This window comes from Platichthys flesus, chromosome 4 (assembly GCF_949316205.1).
Source record: "Platichthys flesus chromosome 4, fPlaFle2.1, whole genome shotgun sequence".
NCBI lineage: Eukaryota > Metazoa > Chordata > Actinopteri > Pleuronectiformes > Pleuronectidae > Platichthys > Platichthys flesus.
In genome coordinates, this window is record NC_084948.1 from 17,955,520 (window position 1) to 17,983,300 (window position 27,781).

Here is a 27,781-nt window from a genome sequence, read left to right on the forward strand (position 1 = left end):
TTTAGAAGTTTCAGCACACAGAGCTTCATTCAGTTAAAACCATGCGACTGAGACTGTACACCTACTGATATTGGGTTGGCACTATACTGGATGCTTTGAAAGCTCACTCCTACAAATCTCTTCTAATGTCTTTCAATAACCGGGACCCAAAAGAATCTTGCTGAGGGGTCCTACAAAGACAAATGCCAGCACAGGCCAGGCTCGTGGGGCCCGTCGGGGGACCGAGCAGAGGTCAGACAGAGGGGTCAGACGGTCTAAGCCTCCCCTTGTGTTGGAGATGCCCCTGGGATAGGTGCTCAGACACACCCAATCCCGTGAGAACAGTCACACTGTGTGGCTCCCCCGGGACACAGAGACACACTCAGATCCACGTATAAAGTCTGCCCAGCCAGCCATCAGTAACTATGTCTGTCATGGCGGCACACACAGGCATGGGCTTTATGTACACACAGTGCAGTAAATGGGAATGCAGGTAAAACATCTGCCTGGTCAGATCTCATATGGTTCACATAGTAATATACTCACATAAAGATACACACACACACACACACACACACACACAAAGGCAAATGCAACCTCAGCACATGTAGCTGTGTGTGCTCCTGAAATACATAAGGAGACAGTGTATTGATTTGACTACAGATACAAAGCCCAGCAGGTCAGAAATCGCCTTTTTATTCTGAGACATGCTGGGCAGGAGATCCATCACCATGGCAACCACATGTGTGACCTTCGAGTAGAGGCCGTGTTAAAGTCACACATATACAGAGTTTATTCTGAGCATGCAAACACAATCCTGCTATTTAGGAAGAGCTAAATCTGAGTTTGCAGTTTTATTTATTTTTTCCTCAGCTGTGACTTGTTTGTCTCTCTGCAGCAGGACGTGATTATGGTTTGGCTCGGAAGGATGAAGAGCGCAAACGTAGGCCAGGAGGACACAGTGTTCCTTTTGACGGAACATTCAGAAAGTAGACAAACACAATTCCACCATCATTTGCCAAAGATATCTTGAATTCTAAAGACTTGAATCACACTGCATGACAATTGAAGAATATAACCAGACACGTCTATTGAAAGGCCATAAATGTACATGTGCCCTACTTAGTTGGAAGAAAAACTCGACTCATTTACTTAATTAAACATAGCCGTCTCATACCGTTGACTCTATTTAACTCAGTAAAATTACAGAAGTATTAAATGAATATCATGAGTAGCCTACCCAGCCATGGAAAACCAGCCATTATACAGAATTCCCCATTGCAAAATAATGCACCAGAAGTTGCTAGATTATAATTATTGATGCATTAATGAGTAAATCCAATTAATATGGCAGTTTTTTTTTTTATATAAGCCTAATCAGGACAGGTTCGTATTTTGCAGGGCTCCAAAAAGTCTAATCTTAGTTTCTAAGGATTTATCATTATTTATGTGTTGATTATATTAAATGTATTTAATCTCAATCAGCAAAGTAACTATTATCCAAAGTGAACAAACAGTTAAGAGTTCAATACTGTCCTTTTAATTGTAGTGGAGTGTGATTTATGAAATTATAAAGTAGCAGAAATTTAGATTATTGAGAGAAGTACTGATATAATGACATAGATTTGACTTCAGTGATTGTCAATAAACTGGACAAATGTCTGCCAGAATTCAAACAACGGAGGCTGTCTAATTCTTTCCTTTGAAATGTAGAAACAGACTGAACTGCTTGTTCTTGCTCCAAAGCAGATTAGAAATAAAGTCAGTGAACGGAGCCAATTCCACAATCTCACAAAGCCCCATTATTAGAAATCTGGGGGCTTCAGAGAGGCCCGACTACAAACCTCCAACCAAAAAAATTCTATATGTGGTCTTTGATCAGACACATTATTCACATGATTCCTTTCAACAGCACAGAGGTCATCCAGGAAAGAAATGAAATGGTTTACATGAACTTTCATTTATGTTCATATGTGAGACCTGAGGGGGAACGGATGTAATGGAAGACAAGGGATGAAAACAGCAAGATGCAGAGGAAGAACAAAGTATAGCTTGATGAAGAGAAAGGTCAACATTACTCGTGTTCAAATTTCCTGAGCGAGAGGCTGCTCTCATGTGTGTGTGTGTGTGTGTGTGTGTGTGTGTGTGTGTGTGTGTTTGTAAGATCACTCAGTACAAAGCAAACTACTCCAAGTCCAAAAATCTACCAAAGCCCAACAGTCCCCTCATGAAACAACATTTAAATTCACTCATCAAGATTCATAAATGATCATCTGTGAAATCAAGGAAAATGTAGAATAACATCCTATCTCGTTTTCCTATGTTATAGAAAGTGGAAAAATCCACGTCAAAATGTAGTGCTGCTTACAAACAACAAACTAACCAACAAACCAAAAAAAAGGGGGTGAAAACATAACCTCCTTGGTGGACGTAATTTGGCACCAGAAACATCTGAGACCTTCTGGATAAACCGTCAGTTGCTAAACAAACAGTGGTAGTGACATAATGAGACAGAACAGGAAATACATTTAAAATGTAAAGCTCAAATCCTCATTTACCTGCAGGGTATGTTGTCATACAGAAAATTCAACTAGAGTATATGAATAATGATTTTTCTTTTTTTTTAATGTGACTTCTGCCTTGAAATTGTGCTAAGCAACAGTGGAAGTTAAACAAAGAGTTAGAAAAATATCGGAAAGGGAGGAAAAATAACAACAGTGTAAGTGGTGCCTGGCGTCAAATAAGTAGAGTTTTCCACCCCGGAGATTGTACATAGTAAAATTATGAAAATGATAGTCATTGTCTATACACTCTTTACTATAGACAATTATAAATACAAATAAATCTAGACTTTACTCCTAAATTTAAAGGTATATGCCATCAAATTTAACAGTTTTTGTGTGAGTCCAGCCTCATTTAAATTCCCAGGTCAGTGGAGGAAGCGCAGCAGGAGAACAGATCTGTTGTCTCAGCGCACCCAACATAAATTTGATATCCACCGCACTTCATTGGCATTGTGGTGGCTGCTGTTTTTGCTTTGATGTTGTGATATATTTGCTATTTCCTCAATAAAGACAAAAATGTGCGCTCATCATCCAAATCGGTCACACATGAAAACACTCACACGGCTCACACAGACAGAAAAACAAAAGGATTCCACTTATTAATCTCACTTTCAGAGAAAACCGCCGGGACCTGTGTTTTGGTTGGTGCACGTTCACCATGTTGTTCTGTAATGCAACACTTCTTCTTGTCTGAACGCAACACTGCATCAGGAATTCAAGGAGGAGTCGCACCTTAATTTGCATCACAGATTTGCATTTTGTTTTGCACTGCAGATTTGCTTCACTGTGACGTGAGTGTGAAAATCAAAGGTGGAAAAATATTACACCGATATTGGGTGTGTTTCCATTATTGTTGTTGTGATGACAATTCAACACAAAAACCTCTAAACATGCTCTTAACATAATAGTCAACACACCCAATAACAGTGTTTCCATTATGTTAAGAGCACATGTTGTTGTGTTGACTCGTCATCACACATGCTGGATGAGCTTTCAGGTGTGTTGGCTTGTGGGTGTTCCACGTCTCATTCATACCTGAGTCTGATGACGCAGTTACAGTATAGGGACTTGTTTGCCTCATTAGGACAAACAGGTGAATATGTTGAATAAGGGCCAGGGTCAGGAAAGTAGCAGTCATGGTTGAGGCTAAAGTCAGTGGACAAGACATGAATGTAAAGTCAGTGTGGTGTCCTCTGAAAACATGGAGACACAACTTGGTGTGTGTGTGTGTGTGTGTGTGTGTGTGTGTGTGTGTGAGTGTGTGTGTGTGTCTGTGTGTGTGTCTGTCTGTCTGTCTTTCTGTCTGTCTAGTTGAGAGAGAAATGATTCTTTCCATGTTCCACTCTGCCTTCTGGTGGTTAAACAGGACATTACAAGTGGAATTAGACCTTGACTGATATGACAGAAACCAACCACAGGGTGGAGGGAGAAGACAGGAGCAGACAAGTGTTTGCCATGTTACTGCCCGAACCTCTGCTGCCAGAGGGACAAGAGTGGAGCTAAAATCTATCAAACACCAACCAGTCACAAACAGAACCTAATGGAGAGCTCCTGGAGTTCAACCAAACACAAGCACCGGACACAAGGCTCTGATTCTCCCTCTGCAGCAAAACCACAAGCAGAGGCTTCTCATCATAGTCTCTCCCTTGTTATTCATGGAGAGTCTGAATCACTGGAACAACACAAGCCACTTTCAGACTTGGCTTGTGTTGATAGTTTCCATATCTGTCAAGCACCAGGGTCAAATGCTTGGTAGGAGTCTTCTTTATGGATATACTTCTTGGATTGGATGGCTTATTATTATTATCGTTAATATCATTATTGTCATTATTTAGTATTACTACATTGGCCTTATGTTGGGTCAAATTTGTGAGCTGTTTGAAAAGGGTGACTGAAATTTCAAGGTTTACAAATGACGGCTCATTTGACGCAGTAAAGCTTCTGTGAGATATGCACTGAACTCCAGAGATCCTCCGCAGTTTCTCTGTAAGAGGCGTGTGTGTCCGGCAAATGTCCAAGTTAGAGCCTCCAGAGTTTCTGTATAAAGTCTGCAGAAAGTCCGGAAGAGCCAATGTGAGAGGGTGGGAGGGATGATGATTTTTCTGACACCCAACAGATTCAAAACTTACAAACTGTGAAGAGAATCCAGACCCAATTGTCAGATGATCCTCCGCAGGACATTTTACTGAAATTTGCTAAATAACTCTACTTAGTCCCACATAGTCACCGTAGGAAAAGGCCAAATGACATATAAACAGTCAGACTTGGTTCCTATGTGGGGTGTGACTGAGATTTATTGTTGTTCCCTCACAAGGTGGTGAACATTTTGTCTGAGTTTGTTTATTTGTATGTTCACAGGATTATACAAAAACTACTCAACCAATTATCATGAAATTATGTGGAGCGATGGGGCATTTCCCTACAAGAAGCCATGAAATGTGGGTGTGGATCAGTGGTTCCTGATTTTTTACTTTCTCAAATATTGAATGGCCCCTGATGAGAAAAAAACATCACTCATATTTAGGGAACTTCTATTTATGTGCAATTTTAATGTGGTTTCATGAGGGCCTGATGATCTAGTGTCTGGTGCTGCATGATCTCATGTCCACTGAGGTTCAGATCTTCCACCAGTAATGAGTCACACTCTGTGTACCAAAACATTCAGCTTTAATTAAATACTCCAAATCAAAAAAGAATATGCAAACAATTTCCATTTGTTCTCATTGTTTTAGTTCCTATTGCATTTGAATGACCTTGTTATCCACAGCATAAAAGGCGTTAATCTACATTTAAGTTATATTGGTTTTCTATCATTCACACATGGCATTGCAAACAATAAAGTGCTTTTTTTTGTTTTTAAAGATAACCTTCTCTTTAACCAATCAAACATACACCGAGTCAATACCTGCGACCCTCTTCAAGACAGTGGAATTTGTCACATACATGTGCAAGTACACGTTTATACACAAAGACTCAATCCCACACATGTGCAGGAAACTGTTTCGACCCTGCAGTTCACATACATGCTTAACTCTGTGCTTTAGAAGTGTAAAGGTTGATTGATGAGTAATGTTTAGTTGAATGTTGTCATTTTTGTTCCTTTAAAAAAAAAAAAAGATCTGTTGTCCACCATCCTTTCTGGGTTTTGACTGGTGATACACACAGTCTCCATCATGTTAGGAGCTGGAGAGAGCTGAGCTAAAATCTCCTTACAGGCATGTACACACAAACAAGCCAACACACACTCATCAAACCCTGCTTTGACCCCTGCCGATGGTCAGCTCACCTCTTGTCTCGAGTGGGAGACATGTGTTTCAGGCAAACAGGAAGCGCTACCCACCAAGGATGTAGAAAAGCTTTGTCTACATCCATATTACTACATTTTCTTCCCTGGTCCGCAAAAGCGTTTTGGCTCTGTATCGATTTTCATTCACGTCCATAATAACACGCGCATCACATGACCAGTCACATACATTGAGCATGAATCTGTGCTGCAGATTGCTCGAATAATAGCTCATCTCCTTCACACGTTAAGCATCATTGTAAAACGCTGAATTTAACTGCGCAACAGCTGTTAGCAAAGATAACAGGGTCAGCTACGCTCGTAATAGATTATCCATATTGCGTTCTCCACTGGAGGCTAATGCAGATTGTTTTATTCTAGAAGGGGGTCATGTCATATCAGCGAAGGCTATGTAGTGACCAGGAATACCCAATCAGCAGGCGGATGTGAGTGGCTACGCCATAATTTCCAAACATGCCCATGCCTGCCTGTCAAACGCAGCACCGGAGTTTTCAAACTAAAACGGGGCTAGCAGCGTTTCCGGACGTTTTGTTTTAGCAGCTCATTGAAAAACATAGTAGTGTGGATGTTGCCTTTGTGTCGTTAAGGTTCATTTGTTGCCACCACTCAAACTTTCATGCTTTGTTCTCAGGGCTTTAGTGGCACAAATTTGAGGCTGATGCAAAATTTGTAGTTTGTATATTTTCAAACAGGTGTTGTAAGAATGTCCTGAAACAAAGCATGGCATATAATTGCTGTGCTACACAGAGTACAATCTAAGTGTAAAGTTATACTCATGCAAATTATAAAAATGAGAGTAACCGTCCCTGAAATGTTCAGGATTCGTGCTTGAGCCAGGACTGATTGAACAAGCGCCACTAAATCATGGTGGCTCTCATGAGAATGACTTGATGCTTTGTGGGTGACTTCCTTGTCTCTGTCTTCACACTGACCACACACAGACACACACACAAACACTCACACACTGCCCCACATCATGAGACAAGGGGACCAAATCACAGTCAAGGGGGAAATAAGTCTTTCACATACAAGTTCATTGATCACTACTCCTTTCACCCCCTGTTCTCTGATGGATCATTTAATGCATCTTGTGTCTGAATTGAAACTGACACCAGAGCAGAGTCAAATATAAAAAGTCACAACATCGCTGATAACAGAACAGGCAAAACCCAAACGAAATGAAATCAAGGAGTCTGTTTTTTTTTCAGTTTGATGTCTTCATGGATGATTCAGTGAGGCTGAGACAGTTATGACGATGCGTCATTCACCTTTGCCACAATTCAATCCAGCGCGTTGTGCTCTGTATCTGCTGTATCTCTGATCAGCAGCCGGCCAATCGAATGGCAGGAAACCCTGGATCTGAGAGCTGACGTCGCTCAGAGTGGCGTGGAGCTGCAGAGTTGACTGACAGTTTAACAGCATCTCCCTTTTACCATCACAACGTCCATCAGCGGGTTTGGAAGGCACATAACAATCAGAGTGCTCTCCACCAAACAGACGTCTATGTCCTGTTGTTTTGAGTGACAGGCACTTGGACACCTTTCTGTCCCGACGCTATGGACACAAGCAATGGACAAAGAGCGTATTAGTCACATGCAATATGAAGTTGTAGCAAGTTTAAGAGTGAAACGGACATAAAACTATGACTGTGAAGGAGCTTACCCAATAAGTATTTCTCTTTAGCCTCTGCTCTCTCTTTGGCATCAAAGTACCAGACTGTGATGGCATAGCTGTAACACACAAGAGGAGGGATGGAAACAAGGCTAAGAGTTAGCATCTTTTGTGGATTCATGATATAACTCTGGACTGGATGTTTTATGTCTTGTTGTGTAAAATAATGTAACATCACGATATATCCCACATTTTCGTAATGCAAACCTAGTAGCGTGACTTGTAAGCAAGAAAGGAGACCGACATTTCTTACAAATGCTGAAAGCGCTTGACCAATCACAACTGAGTGGGCCAGCAGGCCAATCAGAGCAGACTGGACTTAATCAGCAGCGCGGAGTCTTTAAAAGACGTGAGCTAAAATCAAGTGTTTCAGACAGAGGCTGAAAAGAAGAGGGGCAGCAATGAACAGTAAGAGGACATTAGAGCCTGTAAACCATTTCAAGTAATAACACAAATTACAATTATGATCCTGAATATGAGCATATTATGTCTCCTTGATCAAAAAATTGAGCCCCTCAGATATTTATGCAGAGAAATTGTTCTGCTGTTGAGCCAAATAAGGACCAGGTCATTTTCTGTTGACTTGTCTGTGTGAGAAAATGTGTCCATCTTTGATATTCTGCTACACTAATGTTTAAATAATCTGTAAACTTAAACATACTGATCATTATATCCCCTCTATATATTCCAGGGGGAAAAGAAAATAAATAAAATCATAGTAATTACATTTTTTTTTTAAAGCAACATGGTAGACAAGTGCTTAAAAAAAAAAACATCTTGTCGTTGAGCAAACAGCAAACTGTCTGGGACAGTAAATATCTCAGGCAGCAGACAGTTAATTCCTGCAGTCTCTCGTCTCTTGTGGGGCTGTGTTGTTTATTCCTGTCTCTCATGTCTGCGCCTCTTCAGCACGAGTCGTGCAATCGAACCTTCCTCCCCTCTCCCTCCCAACATCCCCCGCAGGAAACACATACTTCCTGCTTGCAGCCCCACCTCGCCCCCCAGCAGTCAGGACGGGAGGGATGAGGCGATGCAGGAGAAAGGACATGCGTCCTCAATGGACTGCTTAGGTTTGTAATGTAACTGATGATACGTTCACAAGTGCTTGTACCAGTCTGTTTATGTGAAGAGCAGTTTTATCTCAGAGAGATTATATACAAGTGGAGATCCTTGTTTCTCTACAATACAACTGTCAAAATAAATTGTAATTCGACCTCCTTTTAACTGGATGACTCTACAAGAATGCAAGAGTGTGTACTTGTCTATCTGGTTGTGTTGCAGTGTGCTGCTGTATAGACAGGTTACTAACCGAGTGGCGTAGGCCGGCTTGACCTCGTGCGGGTTCCTGCGGTCGGACCAGAAGATGAGCAGTCGGTCAAAAAGAGGCTCGATGTTGGCGACCACATTTTTACCTTCAGGGTAGATCTGCAACAACCCTCCTTGTTTCTACAAAGGCAAATACACACAAAACACACAACAGGGTCAGCAATAATGAATTGTGTTAATTCCCCTAGGATCAGAATATGCATTTTATTTTTATTTTTCTTGTGCCAATGAGCATTTGTGGTTTTAATCAATTTGCTAATGTATAAATTAAAATAATATAAAGTGATATAATATCAGATGCACATTTAAACCTATGATGTCATTTAAGACAGCAATGATCCACATTTATAAAAATATTTATAAATACTATTAATAATTAACATATGTATAGATAATAATAATGTAAATTGAACTGATATTGATAATAAACTCACCTTCACATCCCAGTTCTTGTTAAGATAGTAGATACATGTGATGCAGCGACCGTCACCGTTCGGATTGTCAACATGGCGGACATACCCTGCCCCGTTACCCGGGTAACAGGCAACCATGGCCTAGAAACAGAAGAAATGGGAAAATGAATTAATTTGAGAACAATTCTGACTATTAAAATACATTTCATGCAGCACTACAAAAACTGTTTCGACAACACGACTTAAGATATTTATCATCTTTACCAGACGACTTTAATAAAAAGTGAATTGTGTCGTGGTCTATTTGACAAGATGAGAAATCAAAGTGCGGGCAATGACCAGTAAAGAGCTACAGGTGACCAATCAGAAATTTGAACGATATTGCCAAATATTACACTAAGATTAAATAATGTCTTGTCAGTCAATATTGATAATTACGCTTCAAGACCATTACAAATCTGAGGGAGATCAATGATTTGTTATATCTCCTCACTGTGTTTACAGAACGCATAAGCAATATATTGATGAAAATATAAATTGATGAGACAAATGATTGATATCGTTTTATTGCCCAACCCTTATTAGAGTCTCAGTCAGTATAAGGAGGATAAAAGATTTGAATCTCTCCAACAGTCTGGTTTACATTTCTTCTTTCATCAAACCATCTCTTGCCATTTGGCTTTCCCACTGCTCCACAGCAGACTCTTTCCCCAGGTGGACTTCTCGTCTATTCAGCATCACATTCCAAAATGTGATTTGTGAAACACACACACACACAAGAGGAAGCAGCAGAGAAATACGTCAGCGTTCGACTCCGGCTACTCAACGATCTGCAGATATCGTCCTGTATCCATGTTCAAACAATAGGGCCTCGCGCTGGTATTTCCCCTGCCTGACGTCTGCGCGCTGGAGGCTGAGATGCGGGAGTGTGTGTGAGTCTGAGCCACAGGAACATGCTCGTGTTTCAGGCTCAGAGCAAGGAAGCTGTACAGCTGATTCCCTCACAGACTGACATGAGCCTGAGAGCGATTGGAGGACACTGTCCCTGTCTTGACTTATATTGTTCTGCTTGGGAAGCAAAAGTTACAGGATCAGACGTGAGAGCATCACTTCAGCTCAGCCGTGGGACACTAACTCATCACTAACAGGTTCTGCTCTGCTGCGCTATCGATTGAACTCGTCTCAGACCATCCTTTAAGCTCTGGTGCGACACTGTGAGAGTCTGAACCCCCCCGAGGAAAGCAAAGAGCGCTCCGCGCACAGATTCCGGAGACAAACGCTCCTGTCCCCGTGTTGTTTGTGCAATAAAAGTGACCGGCCAGTTTTGTTTGGCTGTATTCAGGGGTTGCGATGCACCTCCTCCCCCTCCTCCTCCTCCTCTCCTTCCTCCTCATTCACAGTCAGGCGAGTTTGGTCAGATTGCGTGTGACTCTGCTCAGTCGCCAGTGTCGGCTCTCATTACTGACCAACGCTCGCAGTCAGAGCTCATTAACCTCTGGACCTTTTTCTGCTCTGGGCTTCAGCTGAAAACCAGACCTGCTGTGTCAAAATGAACATTTCAACACACACAAAGAAAAATTGAAGAGAAATATGTGTATGTGCATAATGATCATTAGAAACGTCTATATGATCTATATGATTTTGATTTCTAGTGGTTATGGGTTGTCATTTTAAGTCTCCAGGCAGCCGCAGGATCAGATCCAATCGGCCCTTTTACGCCTGTCATCACTCTCTGTCAAATGTTCAGGCTTAGAATGTCCGATCAATAAAAGCTAAAACGCCCAAAGAATATCTTAAAAAGAAAATAAATTCTCTCAGGAATTGGCTTTGAAAGTGTCTTACGAGGTTTGCAATGCACCCAACCCATTTATTACCCCTCACAGACGCATACAAGGCATTTTGATTGAATTTGAATTCAAAATGACAGAGCAATAATGCAAAATATCTCTCAGTACACTGGAGAGAGTCATCTGCTGTTTTCTCTGTCAATTCACATGTTAAAAAACTGATCCACCGTCATGTCGGGTGACAACCGTTGGTACAGACAGGAACTTGTTGTGACAAGTTCTCTCTTATAGAAATGTATGTTCATGCTAGCCTGCAGCGTAAACACACACACACACTCTGTCAAAGCTTACACAAGACAGACAAATAATTTAGGACAATTATGAGATTTGTTCTAAGCAAGAAATATAACTCCATAAACTCCCACACAGTTTCACTCTCCTTCACACACACAGACACTGAGCGTGACACAGCACGTCTCGAATCCTATCTGCCGTGTCTGTCGTCTCAGCTCTTCTCCCTCCTTCATCTCTGCTGAGATCTTTGCCCACAGTACGTTCAAGTCTAATTGGCCCCAACCTCCTGTCTGCCAGGCACCGTTATTAACATCCTATTGGCAGCGCCGGGGCAGATACCCGCACTGTCAAGGTGATGGCCCTGGAGCGCAGAACAATCTGTGCCGGACAAGAACAAAAAACAAACGCCAATGCTGCACGCATATTCTGATAAGAGATGGTGAAGAGAAGAGAGTGGGTTGATAAGGCTGAACAAATACAGGCACTAGAAGGAGTGAGAAAGAGGATAGGAGTGTGTGCGGGATGGAGCAGGGGTAAGAACAGAGATGAGGATGTTGCTGGCGAACTGTGATGATGGCAGACCGATAGAAAAACGGTGGAAAATTTAAACCTATGAGGAAATGGGTTAATAGCTCATAAAAAGTCATTTTTGCAATCATACAACCGACACTTACAGAGATTTAAGATGAAGCAGACATAAGGTCTTTGAGAGCTATAGACTGTTTGAATGTATAATGATTGCTATTTTTGTCTGAAACAGTTTTATCTTGCTTGTTGAAATCCTCTCTGTGTCCTGGCAGCCATAATAGCCCAAAAATAATTGTATTAGTAGTTTTCATTCTAACTATTGCCTGCTCTTGCTAGCATGTCCAGGATTACCAACACTAGCTTTAGGACACTAAATCATATATTATATCTTTAACTAGAATGGCAATTTCCCCTGCAGAGGCCCAGCAGTCCCCTTAAATTCATCAAACTGCACAAAGTGTCACACACTCATGGATATCAGTTCCTTAAATAACATTTCCCATCAAGAAATCCACGCCCTGTTGCAATGTTCAAGAAACAAATTCTGGATCCACCCCCTGATCTGTATCCGACCCTAGATATGACAAACACATATCTTTCCTACAAGTTTTGTGTTAAATCATCCAGTGTTTTTTCTGTAATCCTTTTAAACAAAAGCACTATGATCAAAATGCATCAGGAGGAACAGGGGAAGCCCCTGATCAGAGCGTGTGTAGGAAACAGAGGTATTTATGAGTGAGTTAAATGTGCAGCTTAAGGGCTTCATTAAGAAAAGACTTTAAGAGGTCAAAGACTTCAGAAGTCATCAATCTGACCCGAATAAGAGAACGAGACAAACAGTATTTTCCTCAAGCGACAACTAAAAGGCTCAGAATGAAATACCACAGCCCTGAGAGATCGTGGTTTATTGTAAACCTCCAAAGTCAGTGAGGGTAGGAAACCTTCTTTCAGGATGAATCAGCACAACAGGCGTTTACCATCTCTGGGGTTGAAACCAGCCGAGTCACAAATTGTGTCAACAAACTTCTTTACCACAGCTGATTAGTCATAAGCGACCTGGACGACGGGGTGTGACCAAACTTAAGATCAGCGATTATTAAGAGAGGGTGATAAAGGTCTTGATGATTGAAACTGAATCATGAAGAAAACGCATCGTCACTCCCAGTGTGTATCTGTGCCGTCCTTCCTGGTTCGTCATGGGCCAAACATTCAGCTAGATTCTGCTGCTGCTTCTGTGTGTGTGTGTGTGTGTGTGTGTCTGTGTGTGCGTGTGTGTCTGTCTGACATTCTGAAGTCAAAACCAATACGCCCATTTAAATATTTGCTGGTAATATCACTGACTAATATAATACAATATAACATATGTTAGTTATTTCATATGCGCACATTAAAAAAGTTGGAAAATGTTCTCAGCTCTTGTGAATTCCAAATGACTCTCATTATGCATGAGTCATCAATGGACGTTAGGCGTTGGTTGTGTGTACGTGTGTGTGTGTGTGTGTGTGTGAACGTGTGTGTGTGTGTTTGTGTGTGTGTGTACGTGTGTGTGCAATATTCTATATACATACTTGCATTTTCTCTCACATGTTTCCAAAACGGGATAATTTAATCATTTATTTAGATTAATAGAAAATCTATAAATCTTGTATAGATGTACATTAAAGCTTTATACGTCACATAAAAGTGGAAATAAAAATAACACCAAAAGGAAGACTAGGTGACAAAGACCATGCGGTATACTAATCCTAACCATCCCCAGCAGCTTGGAGAGAATTCAACAAATAAGACACAAATCATGTCATTATATCATCTGGGTGGCAAATACTAACCAGTGATGATTATATGACAGTCTGCATTTTTAAACACTGGGTCGGTTTTACCCTCAACTAAATTAGCACAACAAGGCTACATTTATCTGTCCATCTATCCTGCTCATCCAGACGAGCTAGCTCCTAGCTCTCCTGCTGTGCTGTGTGTGTTTGTGTGTGTGTGTGTGTGTTACTATGTGACTTCTGACTCCTGCCTGCATGGCGGCACTGCCGAGCTCTATGTGGGCCATCTGAGGACACGCCGCTGCAGCAGACATACTCGCTGTGACGAAGCTCCTGCTGCAGCGGCCCTCCTCGCTCTTGCTCAACGCCGTCCTCCCACTCCTCGCTCCCTTTCCCCCACCCTCACCTCCTCCTCCTCCTCCTCCTCCTTCATGCATCCTATTCCCATCTATGCACAAATACAAGACTTTCCCCACCACCACCTTGCACCGTGTTAAAGCTGTAATCATTTCTAGGCTGCAGAGCCTTGCTGCTGCTGCAGCCGACAAGCAGGAGTTAGACTCTGGTGGTGAAGCAGTATTTTGGGCATTGCCTGCCCCTCTCTCTCTCTCTCCATCTCTTTTATACACAATGCGCAGCTCTGTGTTACCAAGGTAACGGCGGGGAAATATTTTGTCCGAGAAGCAAACAAGGGGATTGATAAGACAAAGAAGAAAGGGGGGTGAAGTAAAGGATAGAGGGGAAAGGAGAAGGAGATTAGATTAAGTGGTATGAAGGGAAATGATGTAATGAAGAAATCAGGTTCATTTTCATTAGACAAAGAGTAGGATGGAAAAGACGCAGTGACCTTCCATCAAGCTGCACACACTCCGGATCTATCACTACGCCCATCTCCTGCACTCCTCAACACGAGCACCCAGCCGAAAAATGTTGTTTATATATATATATAAATAATACTAGATTTCTTTATGCCTTAGTGCTATTAATTATTCTGGGAGAAATCAAGGAAATGTTGAAAAATATCTCGCAATGTTAAACAAAGTGAAAACAAATGACTGGATCCATCCCCTGATCCGCAACCAAATTCAACTTGTTCTTCTTTCGGTCATGCTCCCCCCCTCCACTTTATCCCATGGAGCTCTGTTGAGTAGTTTTTGCGTAATCATTTTAACTATAAAACAAACATATGACAGAAACTTGCATCAATACAGTTTATATTTAGCTCTTCATGAATCTTTGTCCTCAAATGTTTCTCCAAGCAGTCTGTCTAACTGAGAAGTGAGAGAGACTTTCCCGGATTGCTTTCATTTGGGCAGAGCTCCGGCTGCAGCACGACTTTGACCTGACAGCAGCACAGTCAGCCCACGTTCATAGCAAAGGCTGCTTAAGAGCAGCAGACACCACCGGCCTGAGTTAGAAATCTGCCTAAAGCTTATGTAAATGACTAGACGTGCAGAGAGGGCAAGGTGCTACGTGTGACTTTACACAGACAGGGTGAACAAGGCCGTCGGGACATTACATTATGAGGAAAGGGGGATATTAACTGTGGATGGTATTATCAATCATTGAACCCACAACCTACACATAGTTTCAGAGAAATTCAATACATCTGTTAATGAAGGTGTCTTCATTAAATATGAAGAAGGGCCACTGTGCTACAAAAATAATGGACACATATTTGCTCCGCAGCCTCAGTAATGGATCCACAGAGCACTGAGGTAAACCTTGGCTCACCAAAAAAAGTTCACACCATATCTACCACTTTTTAAAAGCTTTAGTGTGAGCCCACCCAAATCTGCATCGTCTGGATCTGTGCTACTTTAAATCTTAAGCAAGGGGTCTGTGGACACACCGAGGACATGTTGGGTAACTGTCTAGCCGGGCATGTAATGGTTAACTCGCGGCTGATAGGGAGAAAGGCCATGAAAGTAGGGTAGATCCTGAAAAACTAAATTGTACAGAAAAAATACAGAGACACTTGCACACAGAAAGACACAGAGCGACAGTTAGAAGCTTTTTAAATTAAATTAATTAAAGTGTTTTTCAACAATTTTCCTCCTCACTGGTTCTTCATGTTACAGGGGAAAGTGGGAGGTGGTACAAAGAGATTCAGGATGAAGATTAAACCAGACTGTGTTTCTTGGAGGGGTAAGGTGGGGGTGTCTATGTCCTGGACACAAGGTCCACAACTGTGTCCAGGACAGAGGAAACTAAATTCCTGCCAGGTCGTCTGCAGACTTCAACATAAACGGATTAAAATGGCTATTCCCTTTAGAGTTTAGCGCAGAGTCTTAACTGGTGTGCAGTGTATGAAACAACCTCAGTACACACAACCTTCATTAAGGGTTAGGGTTAGAAGAAAGCTGTGGTCCCAAAAAATAAATGGCCGTGGCAGGAGCTTAGGAATGCTGGGCAGTCCTGCATAATTTAGCTGCAAACTTGTAAATAGACCTAGCAAACGAAATGTATATAAAACGGTATATAATTGTTGTAGTTTCTGGTACATCCTCATTACACAGGCAATTTATTTAAGTCTCTCTGTTTTAAAAGGGACGTGAGGGTCAAACGCAGAGGGAAAAGTTTGATTTTGCAAAATATCCACATTAATGCTAACAGGGTCGGAGATATGTGCTGGTATGTACATGTGGCTTACATGTAAAGAGATAAAGGAAACAAACACACAATTGACGTGTGTGTAAAGGTCAAAGCAGTGGTAGAGAACTTCTTCAAAGACTGAGTTATATTGATGACAGAGGAGATACGGACCCAGTGTTTTGCTTTTCTTCCCTCTTGGGTACAAGTGGTATGAAGGCACAGACCCAGAGCCTGGTTCGAGGGAAGGATCTTCCCACAGCCTCCCTCATGTGCCAGACACACAGCAGAGCTCATCCTGACATCCTACCTGACGCTCTGTTCACTCTCCCACTGTAGTACGAGTGTATGTGTGTGTGTTAGTGTGTGTATTTGCCTGCTTGTTGACATTAGAAAGGCAAAGCGGGAGCAGACCAGATAATGACAGATCCGGCCACATGCCGAAAATTCAATGATGTCGTCAGCCTGACACCGCCACCTGTTTACTGTGGCATGTCGCTTGAAAACATACCCCTGCCTCCCCCCCTCTCCCCCATGTCCCCACCCTCATGGGCCTGCTCTCACCTTGGTGCGTCCATTGATGATACAGTCGCCCAGCTGTCCATTGGCGGCGCTGTACATGACGGCCTCATCGATGTGAGCCATCAGCGCCGTGATGCTCTCACAGCCGGGCTCGTGTCCCTCCACCCAGGCGATCTGGTCGCCCCGGATGTTCCCTGAGGGGATGCTCCTCTGGCTCACCAGCTGCCCGCCACTGAATTTCCCGCTGTGGTTTAGGACGTCCACTTCCTCCAGGACCCTGTTGCCCAGCTGAAGGCCCAGGAAGTTGTCCTTCACGCAGATGCCGTAGTATTTCATGCAGGGGACGATGTACTGCTGGGCGATGCGCTCAGCCGACCAGCCGGCCCCTGTGGGAGGTGGGATGGTCGGGATGCAGTTGGCCTCCACGGATGAGGTCTGGCTGGGTGCAGATGGCGAGCCCAAAGAGGCCATCTTGAGTCCATTGTGCTGGTTAGTGTGAAGGGCAGGGTGGGTGAAGGGAGACTGGGGGGGGACACAGTGCACTCGACTGATAGTCATTTGGTTGCAATGAGAGCTGTTGCTGCAGTTGACGGTGGCTGTGAGTGGGGCGACTGCTCGTGCCACCCTGGGGTCCTCTGCAGATTTGTGGGCCACGCTTCCCTCTGCCAACCATCTCCTCTTTATGTCCAAGTCTCTGGGGGCAAATGCAGGACTCCCAGAGCCCCCTGACCCTGGTGACCCCGGTGACCCCACCACCAGCCCATTAAGAGTCTCCATGTCCCGGATCTCTCCACCCCTCCGTTTCTGTGGTTGCCCCTGTCTGACTTTCAGGTCACCGTTCATCCTCCTCATCGCTACAGGGCACTTCTCATGACCAGTCCGGTCCCCGTTCTCCCCCAGAAAGGCCCTGCTGGTGAAGGGGTAAACCAGGTCACCAGTTACACCCGCAACCCCCATCACATGTGGCGGGTAACGGCTCGGCGTGTGCGCCGTGACGCCTGCGTGGCTGCCCTCCACGGTGGCGGAGGGAGACACCACCCCGGCGTTGTAGAGCGGCACGCCGGTCTTGCACTGCTTGGTCGGCGCGGTGATCCCAGGTGAGTCGGTCTGAGAGGCCAGACCCGCGAGGAGCTCCGCGGCGGTGGGGCTCCCCATCGGCGGCGCGCAGAAGCCTTTCAGCCCCATGTCCGCCCGGTACGCGCGGTGGATCTCTGCCGGTGCTCGGCCGCTCGTCCTTCCTTGGTGCTGCTGCTGCTGCGGGGCGGAGGCTGCGTCGGATCCGCGGGAGGAGCTCGGGTTTAAAAGGTCCGTGTGTCCCAAGCTCTCCATTTCATCTCGTCATGAGCTGGGTGCGCACGTAGCTCACGTCCTCGCCTCATGTTCTGGCTGAGCAGCGGAGCCACACAGTGGAGACGAGAAGTTTCATGTCCGAGTCCCAACCCACTTGTTCCTCACCGAGTCTCACTCAAACCTCTGGAGCAGCTGGATGTTTATTTGTGTCCAGTTTCCAAACATCTGGAGGCTGTGGTGAGACCTGCGGAGAGTAAGATGAATCACTTCTGGACCAATTATAACACAGTCAGTCAATCCACCGTGTTTTATGGTTTAAAATACCTGTGATGTATTTAAATACAAATACTGAAAACAGGTCACAAGTATGGAGGACACAAATTAACCGTACGATATTAAATACAATTATTTAATTAAGTCATTTTCAATTGCAATATTTATTTTATATTCAAAGCTGATTTTTTAATAATTATCATGGAAGATAAACTTTCTTTTACTGTATATTTAAACCCACTAATAGTAATACTACATCATTAAGATCCCTACTTTAAACATAAGATTACAATTACAACATTGAAATACTTCTACTGCATATTGATCACCAACTTAGCAGCTCGGCTCCTTCCACAACAAGTGAGAAGGAAATCACACAAAATGTATTATTTCAGTACAAATGCACATTGCAGAATAAACAGGAGATTGATTTACATCCCAAAACAAACATGAATCCAGGTGAAACTCCCCGCTCCAGTTCTTACCTACGTGAGCCTGCAGCGATGCAAGTCCTCCGTGAGCGTACGTGACAGGCTGAGAGTACGCATGTTATTTCCGGGATTGCCCGTGCTCGTGTGTGTGTGCGTGGTGTGGTGCGTCCCATCCAGTTTCCTTCTCGGTTATATATAATATGGAGGCGGAGGAGGTGGAGGAGGGTGACGGTGCCCGGACCCGGACGCGTTCCACCGGACACCGGGACGCAGGGAGGGAGAGCGACCCACCGGAGCCACGCGAGGACAATGAGACCAGCACACTGCTCTCCCCTCTGTGTCGCTGAGAGGGGGACGCCGGTTAGTGTCTGTTCTCCTGTCTCCACCTCCTCTTCTCTCTCTCTCGCTTCGCTCCTCCTCCTCCTGTCATTTACACGCAAACAAGCCACGTGATCACTTCTGCTACACACACGCACACACTCATAATGGCCTAACATCAGATTTATTATTGAGTTTCGCTTTTTCAACATACGATGAATTTGCTTTTGGTGTTTTGGTGCATAACAAACGGCTCAGTGTGTAGGATTGAGTGGTGAAGTGTCATTTTTCATCTTACACCCCCACCCCCCATCCCTTCTAACCATCAAAGAACCTGTGGTGGCCTCCAGTTGTCATAAGAACTTAAAAGTTGTTTAGTGTGACCAGTTTGGGCTACCGTGAAAAACATGGATGCCTCCGTATAGAGGACCCGCTCCCGATGTAAAAATAAAGTAGTTAAATATAAAGGGCCCATTCTAGGGTTAAGAAGACCGCTATTTGTATAATTTGGATAAAACACACAAATGAAATCATCACTTATATTATTTCATATTCAATTTCTAACAATAGATCCCATTCATCTAAATCTTACACACTGGATCTTTAAGTTGAATAAAACAGGGGTAAGATAAAGCAAATTGAGAAGGAAGTACTAGAAAGATAAAGACAGGAATCGAAAGTGAACCGCTATTCAATAAAATGTAAAAATACGTAAAATATGTGCGATATATATTACAGATTGTACAAAAGATGAGCAAGGTATGGGAGTAGTTGATGATTCGGGGGTGAAAAAACCATCGTCATAGACGTAGAAGACACCGAAGATGTGAAGTGAAGTTGTGGTGATAAGTGTCGTCACTGGTGTACGTGTGTTGTCGAGAAAGTCGTGATCTCTGCAGCGGAGTGAAGACGTTACTTCCTGCCTCCCTTTCGCCTGAGTTGCTGTTATGAACGCGTCTGTGCAAAAGCAAACTCCGGGTAAAGTCTAGTGTCTAAGTCATCCGTTGGCTAAGTTGTTTTTACCTGAATTTAAAAGTCTAATTGAATCTTCATTGAACTTTATCTGTATGTTGTTTGTATAGTTTCAAGCCACTTGAATCAGTGTTGTGAGTGTGTAAGTTTTGATGTGTCTGTTGCCGAGTCCATGATGTCACACATATTCCAGCCAGGACACTAATCATTACTTACACTCGACACATCATTGTCCACATATATGTTTGGGTAGCAGGAGGAAGTGAGGCAATGTGCTGTGATAAGGCCAGACCAGGGGTTAGGGTGTTGGATTAGCGCCTCACCCACTGGGATTAGGCACAGAGAGAATTGACACAAGGTTTGCTCGCCACGTCCATCCGTCCGTCCACTGCAGCCCTGTCTCAGCCTATAGGTGGCGCTGTGGAGCACTGGGGGCTCTCACACATGTGAGCAGGTATGCATGGGCTATTTCTGTAAGTGAGGATACAATGGTATTTTAATAAAACAACTCATTGAGCCTTGGCTTAGGTTATCACCCACAGTGAGGGTTTAACTGCACAGTACAAACAGCAGTAGGCTTAATCAGACAGTTTATATATAGTTTGACATTTTGGACAATATGTTATGTTATGAGTCAGGGTGAGTGGGCCTTTTTTATTTGAGTCACAAAACCGTGGAACAGTTTTATATATTGGGATCAGACAGATCCTTGAATGTCGGTAATTTTCAACTGTTTTCAGAAGTTTGCTTGATGGGGAGGAGGGTTAACCAGAAGGACCAAGGGACGAAGCTGAAGAGAAGATGGGGTTAACTGACCCATCAGGCTTTGGATCGATCGTGTCTGGTCCCATGCTTGTCGAGTCATTGACCTCGGTCGTGTAAAGACCACTTCACAGTCACAGATCCAGACTTTATTTAACCATTGAAGGTTGCATCTGTCGAGCTGAAGCGATCGTGTTTTGGTCAAGATGCTGAGTCTTTATTTACTGCATGGCAGAATGTAACAGTTACAGAGGCAATGTTTCATTAAGTTTTTTCATTTTTCGTCATCATGATCAAGAGTAGATTGTTTTTGCGTTTAACAAATCCCCAAAAAATCAAGATATCGAAATAGAGATATCAAATAAAAAAAAGATAACAAATTGACATGGGGTGGTCAAATAAAAGCATCCACAACTTAACAGAAAAGAAAATGAAAGTAAAAAACTCTTTCAAAGTTAAATGAGACAGATTTGGAGATAAAATCACACAGGAAACTACCAATGATTCATCACTAACTGTGTGTCAATCATTTATATTAAAAGTTAATTCTGGTTTGTGGGTGAACACAGGAAATAGGAACTAATATTTATAGAACAGCATGAAGAATAATATAAAGTTTGGCAAATGGGGAACTTGCACGTGAAATGATTTATCTGTCTTGTTTCACTTTATCATCTCAGTGCATCTGCCACATGAGGACAACAGGGAACGGCCATGAAGGCTGGAGTCACCATGCAGTTTTATCAAAGGTCATTTTATTACCGTTTTATTGGGAGTTAATCTCAGACCAGGATGTACAGCGCCCACACTATGTTTTATTGTTGCTGACAGAGATGTGACAGTTTTTTATTGATGTTTTGGAAAAGCAGGACGTGACCAGGAAGTTTGGTTTGACTCTGATACAGCTTTTCCTCCCCAGTTGGCCTGAGGTTGATCCCTGCTCAGGCGCAGCGTGCTTATAGAAGCAAAAGGAAAATCTTACCTCTCAATATTTGCTCAATGAGCTCATTTTCAAGTCATGCAGCAGCTTACATGGCGGGTAAAGCTGACCAGACATAACAAGATCCCCTCCGAGGGCCTGCCCCTGCACAGCAACCAGAGCAGTCAGATACTACATCTTAAGAAAGATCCCATTGTGTTCAGCCGGGGAGAGACGAAAGATGATTCATTATTTGGCTTTGATTGTGGTGAACCGAGTTCCCGCACTGCCTGAGGTGGTGTGAGAACCGTAGATATTAAGTGTTTGGCACAGAAACTTGACGCTGACTTGTTTACTGCAGACATAAGTGGTGATATAACACCCATACACACATATAATCACACGCACATATGCATTAGCCATTAGCTCGTGACTCCAACAATGTCATCCACACAAAAGCAGCGGTCAGAGAAAAACAAGTGGCCTCCAAATTAATCTGGGCTCCCCCGTACGAGGAGTTCAAAAGGAAATCTGCAGCATAACTATAGGGAGGAATAAGCTTGAAAACACACACACACACACACGCCACATTGAATAACCCCGACAGCTTCCCATCCTGTATCCTGTGGTGTTGGTACATTGTGGTGTGTCCCCTCAAAATAACTTCCAATGCACATTTAACATAATGACGTGTAAAGAATTACCTACCTGTGTGTGTGTGTGTGTACATATATAAGCGAAAAAAAAAGCTGTATACATTTTTTGGTTCTATATTGGTATTCTTGTGAGTTTGTTCAATGTAGTGCAGCAATGTTTGCATGCAGTAGCTTCTCTCTGGTTATTAATGTCAGTAAATCATTTGTCCACTGAGCAGTTGACACTCGTATCCAACACTTGTTTGTCCCAGGGACTGAAAAACAATGTAGGCTTTGCCAAGGTCAGTGCTCCCAACGCAGCTGGCTGAAATCCCCCAGACTGTGCAACATGGACCAGTGCAGCTCTGCACGTATACATGTCTCCTCCTCCTCCTTCCTTCTGTCCCTCTATCTCTCTCTCCCTCCCTCTCTCTCTATAGCGCACCCTCATTTCTGTTGACAGCGCAACAGTCAAGCCGGGTGAAAAACAAAGAGTCGACACATAGTTTAGGCCTATAAGTAGAGACTTGATTATTTTAGTCTGGCCAATTGAAAACATCAATGTATATGTATTTTTTCATGAAATTATTATAATTAACAAAAAAAGCACATTCACATCATGTTTAAAAAATAGCACATTAGAAATTCAAGTTTTTTTTAAAATGTTTTACTGGCAGAAGGAAATACCCAGTGGAGCTGGATGCGTGACAGCACACATGATGAAGGTCATGCCTGTCAGATGAAAACTTAAAAAGAAATAGACAGCAGTGCCTGGGTGTCATGGATAATTTGTTTTTCTGTCATATAAGAAGAATCGAGGATAACGTGGAGCGAGAGAGGAAAAGGTGAGACGGGAAGCTCTTTACGTCAAAACAGTTTCCATCAAACCTGCATCATTGTGCCTCTCTTTCAAAAATAAGACAGATAGATAGATGTACTTTATTGATCCCAATTTGGGAAATGATTGTGTCCCAGCACGTTGTCAAGAGCATTGCTCATAGAGCAAAGAACAAAAGGCTAAATACAAAAGAGACAAGCGTTCAAAGCAGCAATAGTTGCTTGAACATTAATTAAATTAATTAATATTAATATAATATGTGCTACCAAAAAAAAGTCAGAAATTTGTATTAAACAACAAATTATAAAAGGGTCCTTAAGGTCCTTGGATCATTCACTCTGGGACAATGCACAACAAGTTAGAGAGGAAGGACAAAGTGGGTTCGTCGAGTGAACCTGAGGAAATGAAGGCAAAGGGTAAAGAAAGTGAAAGATCGCAGGGAGGAGAGACAGTCATAGGGGCCAGAGAAGTGGAACGACAGGGGAAGTTTGGAATCAACCGTGCCACAAGCTTTACTTAAAATAGTTCAGTGATATAGAGGATTTTTCTCTGTGCAGTTAAAAAAAGCCAAACCTGCTCTGTCTACACTGCGCTTTTCTAAAGTGCCCTGTGAAGTTCATATGCTTCCATCGGTGTCTGGGCCGAGCGTTGAGATGAGACACGTGACGTCTCAGTCTGCTTCTCTGTCACTGTGCATCTCAGTTGAGTTCACTGACATGACAAAGACCCCTCTAATGGAAAAGTACTGTCTGAGAGTCTGCTTATCCTTTGGCATCGCTACAGTCGGAACGCTGACCAACTCGCCAGGTTCACATTTTGACAAAAGCCACCTGTGACTTTCACTGTGGTTAATACACTGAACAAAGTCTTTAGGGAAGAGCGGGATAATGTGAAACACCCCCTGTATATAGGCAACGGTATACATTTGTGGTCATGTGACCATTATGTTTTCAAGCCCCTCCCATTCCCCCCTTGCCATGAAGGAGAAGTTGGTGCTGGTGCTGTGGAAAGGATGTTTTTTCACAAAAATGTGTTTTTTGCATGTAAAAGTAAATTTTCTTGCTTTGAACTTAATCAACTGTTGTGTCAAAACAAATTGATTAAGGTAGAAAAATTTTAATCATACATGTTGATGAACTTCCAACATATAAAACCATGTGACTGATGCTAGCTGAAGATTAGCCGGAATTGCTAAGAGATGTTGTTTTTTCTAAAATGTTGGCTGTGGGGTAAAGTGAGACATGAAGCACAAGTTAAGTTTAGTCTTAAACATATTTTAGTGTAATATTACATTACATATGTTTTATTTTAGTCATAAACATTGTAGAAAAGCCATCATGCCAAGAAACTACACCAGGAAGACAACCTGGGGCCAAACACCCCTCGCAGGATGGAGAGAGTAACCGCTGAGGTCATGCAAGGAACAAAGTCCTTAAGAAAAGCTGGAAGGGATAGACATATTGATAAGACAACCCTCAAAAGATTCATAAAGAAAAAAGAGAAGGGGAAAGTAAAATCAGTAGCCTGGGGTGCAGTAGCTGAGGTAAAGAGAATATTCACAGATGAGATGGAGGAGGAGCTTGCCAAACACTTGAAACAACTAGCTGACCAGTTCCATGGCCTTGCTCCAGTTAAGTGCCGTGAACTGGCATTTGAATACGCAGAGCAAAACAATATCCCTGTCCCTGCCAATTGGACAGAGAAACAATGTGCAGGTAAGCTAGGGTGTGCAAGAGATCACATGAATCATAATAATCATAAATGTGCTTAATTGACCAATCCCCATGATTCTGTTAATAGTCCGATATTAGTTTTGGAATGTGTGTCAATCTAGCTGTCAGGATTTTAACTAATACAACATGTGTTGTTAATGGTTGTTTTCAAGTGGCAAAGTAAGTGTCTCACTTTACCCCGTAGCTGGGGTAAAGTGAGACACAAGACCACTTTTTAAAAAACAATCATATTTTCACTGCCCTTTGTCCTGAAGACATTCTGATCATTTCCATTGCTAGGAAACATCCTGAATTAATGGGAAATGTGTAAATGATACTTATATATCATTTTAGCTCGCCTACAGGGGAGCAAATGTAAAAATTGTCTCACATTACCCCGCTCTCCCTAGTAATAGTCAGTACATGTTTTTACTTTATCATTGTTTTGGACGCATATATATATTTATTCACTCCCCTGGGTGTATAAGTATGTAGAGTAACCTGCTTATGTTTAAGATCAACTACCACATGTTCACTCTTCCACACAGGTCCACAGAGGCCTTCACGCCGTCAGAAAATGGTTTGTCCTGGACAGCACCTCAGGAAGACTGGGCCACACCCAGTTTTGCAGTAACCTTATCAGCACAGTATGATACATATAAATAATTAAGATACGTTAAAAGAAGCACACAAGTCAAAGATGTTGGGCAACTTAACTGATGCACACTAAGAAAAAAGTGTAGTTTGGTGTAGTGTAGCATAGCGTGGTGTGGTATAGACAAATGTATGTGGTTTGGTGTGATATGGTAAAGTATGATGTTATAATATAGTTTAGTATGGTTTGGTATAGTATAGTGTGGTTTAGTGTAGTGCACTGTGGTTTAGTGTAGTATGGTATAGTACCATGGTGTAATCTGATAGTAAGTATAGTCAAGGACATTATACATTCAATAATATGATAAAAATGTTTGTCTCATTGAATGTGAAGTATCCATTTCAGGATATATACTGTTGCTGCACAAGATATACATCACAGAGAATTATTTAGTGTTGAGCTGGATGACGTCTGTATGTGTAAGCTTGTGCACGTGCGTGTGTTTGTTTGTGCGTATACAAACATCAGTCTCCTATTGTGTTGGGGACAGTAGCGTGAGAGCGACCAGAGGGTCAGCTGTGCATCACATCAAAGATTTGGCTGCCTGTAAAAGACCCCACTGTCAAAACACACACACACACACACAGACACACACCCCCCACACACACACATGCTTACACGCACACACACAGACAGACAGATCTGAGACCCCTGTGCAGCTTTCTATACTCCTCACACTAAACAATCAGGTATGACGGGCGTCGTCTTCCTGGGTCCCAGCGGGCTGGAGAAGACAAAAGACCCCCAGTAAGAGGACGTTCACTCATCCTCACACAGGACACATATATCTCTCTGCCTCATATACACACACACATCCACGTCAGTCTATTGGGTCTGTACACAGGGTTTTATATGGTATCAGTATGTGTCAGATAACTTCACAACATAGCTTTCACACACTCCTGGTTGTCCCTCAAACTTCCTCTGATATTACCTCCACAATTTGACACTGTCACAGTAGATTCAGCATCTGCATGGTCCTTCACAACAGAACTACAGTCACGCTTATGCCTCCTTTAAATGTATTTAATGAGTTTATTGTCCGTTTCATGCATCATAATTATACACATTAACACACAGGATGGCATATATGGAATCCATGAACACTTTTAAATTGTCTAACATTGTTATAAATGGTGATTTGAACAACTTGACTCCACCCTGGCAGAGTTTCAGGGATTATTAAAAAGAACATGTGTATATATATATATACATACATGTTCTATATTGTTGCTGGTATATATATATATACGGTATATATATACCTCCAACAATAAAGAGAATAAGACTGACAGATGAATGAAAGTCAGAACACTGGTGTGTATCTGCATTAACATGATTCCTTTGCTGTAGATAGGATTATGCTGATGTGGGATGAAGCGTGTTCTAACCTGCTGAATCATGGCAGGTAGGATGTGTCCTGTGTTATTTATGTGTATAGCCTTTGCATAGGTGTCTGTCTGTCTGTACAGGCTACTATATATAAAAATAGCTGAATACGTACATTGTGCATATATCCAGCACATTAGGATTTGCTGAGTCTAAAGTATTTCAGATTATGTATCATTCATGAATTTTGTATGTTAACATTTTCTGTCATGTCTGTTTTTTTTTTTACCAATTTTATGGTTCATGGTGGATTCAGGTTCCACAATCTGTAGTGATTTTATAAAATTTTATAAACAGTTGTTTTATAAAAGATGTGGTGAAACAAACATAAAATTAAAAGACAATTACATTAAAGTACTAGTTATATTCCTGCTCTGACCACTCTCCTTTTCTTATTATTTTATTTTAGGATAATGTGATCAATCTGTGCACTAAGGCTCAAATTTGACCTTCCATATTGTTCAAAGATATAAGTAAATGGTAAATGGATTTGTATTTATATAGTGCTTTTCTAGTCTTGATGACCACTCAAAGCGCTTTACAGTACAGTTTTACATTCAACAATTCACACACACATTCATACAGTGCATCTATCCGCAGCACTTTGTTATTCTATGGGGGGGCCATTCAGGGTCCAGCATCTTGTCCAAGGACACTTCGGCATGCAGATGGGTCAGACTGGGGATCGAGCCGCCGAGCTTCAGGTTGGAGTACGACCAGTCTACCCCTCAGCCGCAGCCGCTTTCGCCCCTAAGTAGGTCCGAAAGCAAATTAATCAAATCTCCTCTTAACTATACCTTTATTTATGTAAAATACATTTTTTTTATGCTTGCAA

At 42.5% G+C, this 27,781-nt stretch overlaps 1 protein-coding gene and 1 long non-coding RNA gene across 3 annotated transcripts; one reads left to right on the plus strand and one right to left on the minus strand.

Annotated features, from left to right (window-relative positions):
* Positions 1-5,193: 5,193 nt before the first annotated feature.
* egln2 (egl-9 family hypoxia-inducible factor 2) lies at positions 5,194-19,087 on the minus strand. Of its 2 annotated transcripts, none has more exons than XM_062385373.1 (6): positions 18,805-19,087; positions 16,795-18,286; positions 9,279-9,398; positions 8,828-8,964; positions 7,510-7,577; positions 5,194-7,401 (listed from the first exon to the last, which is right to left on the minus strand). In XM_062385373.1, the coding sequence occupies exons 2-6, from the start codon at positions 18,079-18,081 to the stop codon at positions 7,349-7,351; spliced, it is 1,665 nt and encodes a 554-aa protein (XP_062241357.1). In that variant the 5' UTR covers positions 18,082-18,286; positions 18,805-19,087; the 3' UTR covers positions 5,194-7,348. The 2 variants fall into 2 exon arrangements, with proteins under 2 accessions (XP_062241357.1, XP_062241356.1); XM_062385372.1 differs by having other exon boundaries at positions 18,801-19,087.
* Positions 18,968-27,781, plus strand: LOC133951446 (uncharacterized). The gene is made up of 3 exons (XR_009920455.1): positions 18,968-19,106; positions 26,911-26,965; positions 27,547-27,781. It is a non-coding gene; the product is annotated as an uncharacterized LOC133951446 (long non-coding RNA).

Coding starts and splice junctions, on each gene's coding strand:
- egln2 (XM_062385373.1), bottom strand. CDS start 18,081: ATGGAGAGCTTGGGACACACGGACCTTTTAAACCCGAGCTCCTCCCGC. Junction 9,399..16,794: donor TCATCAATGGACGCACCAAG/GTGAGAGCAGGC, acceptor TTCTGTTTCTAG/GCCATGGTTGCCTGTTACCC. Junction 7,402..7,509: donor TAAAGAGAAATACTTATTGG/GTAAGCTCCTTC, acceptor TTGTGTCCATAG/CGTCGGGACAGAAAGGTGTC.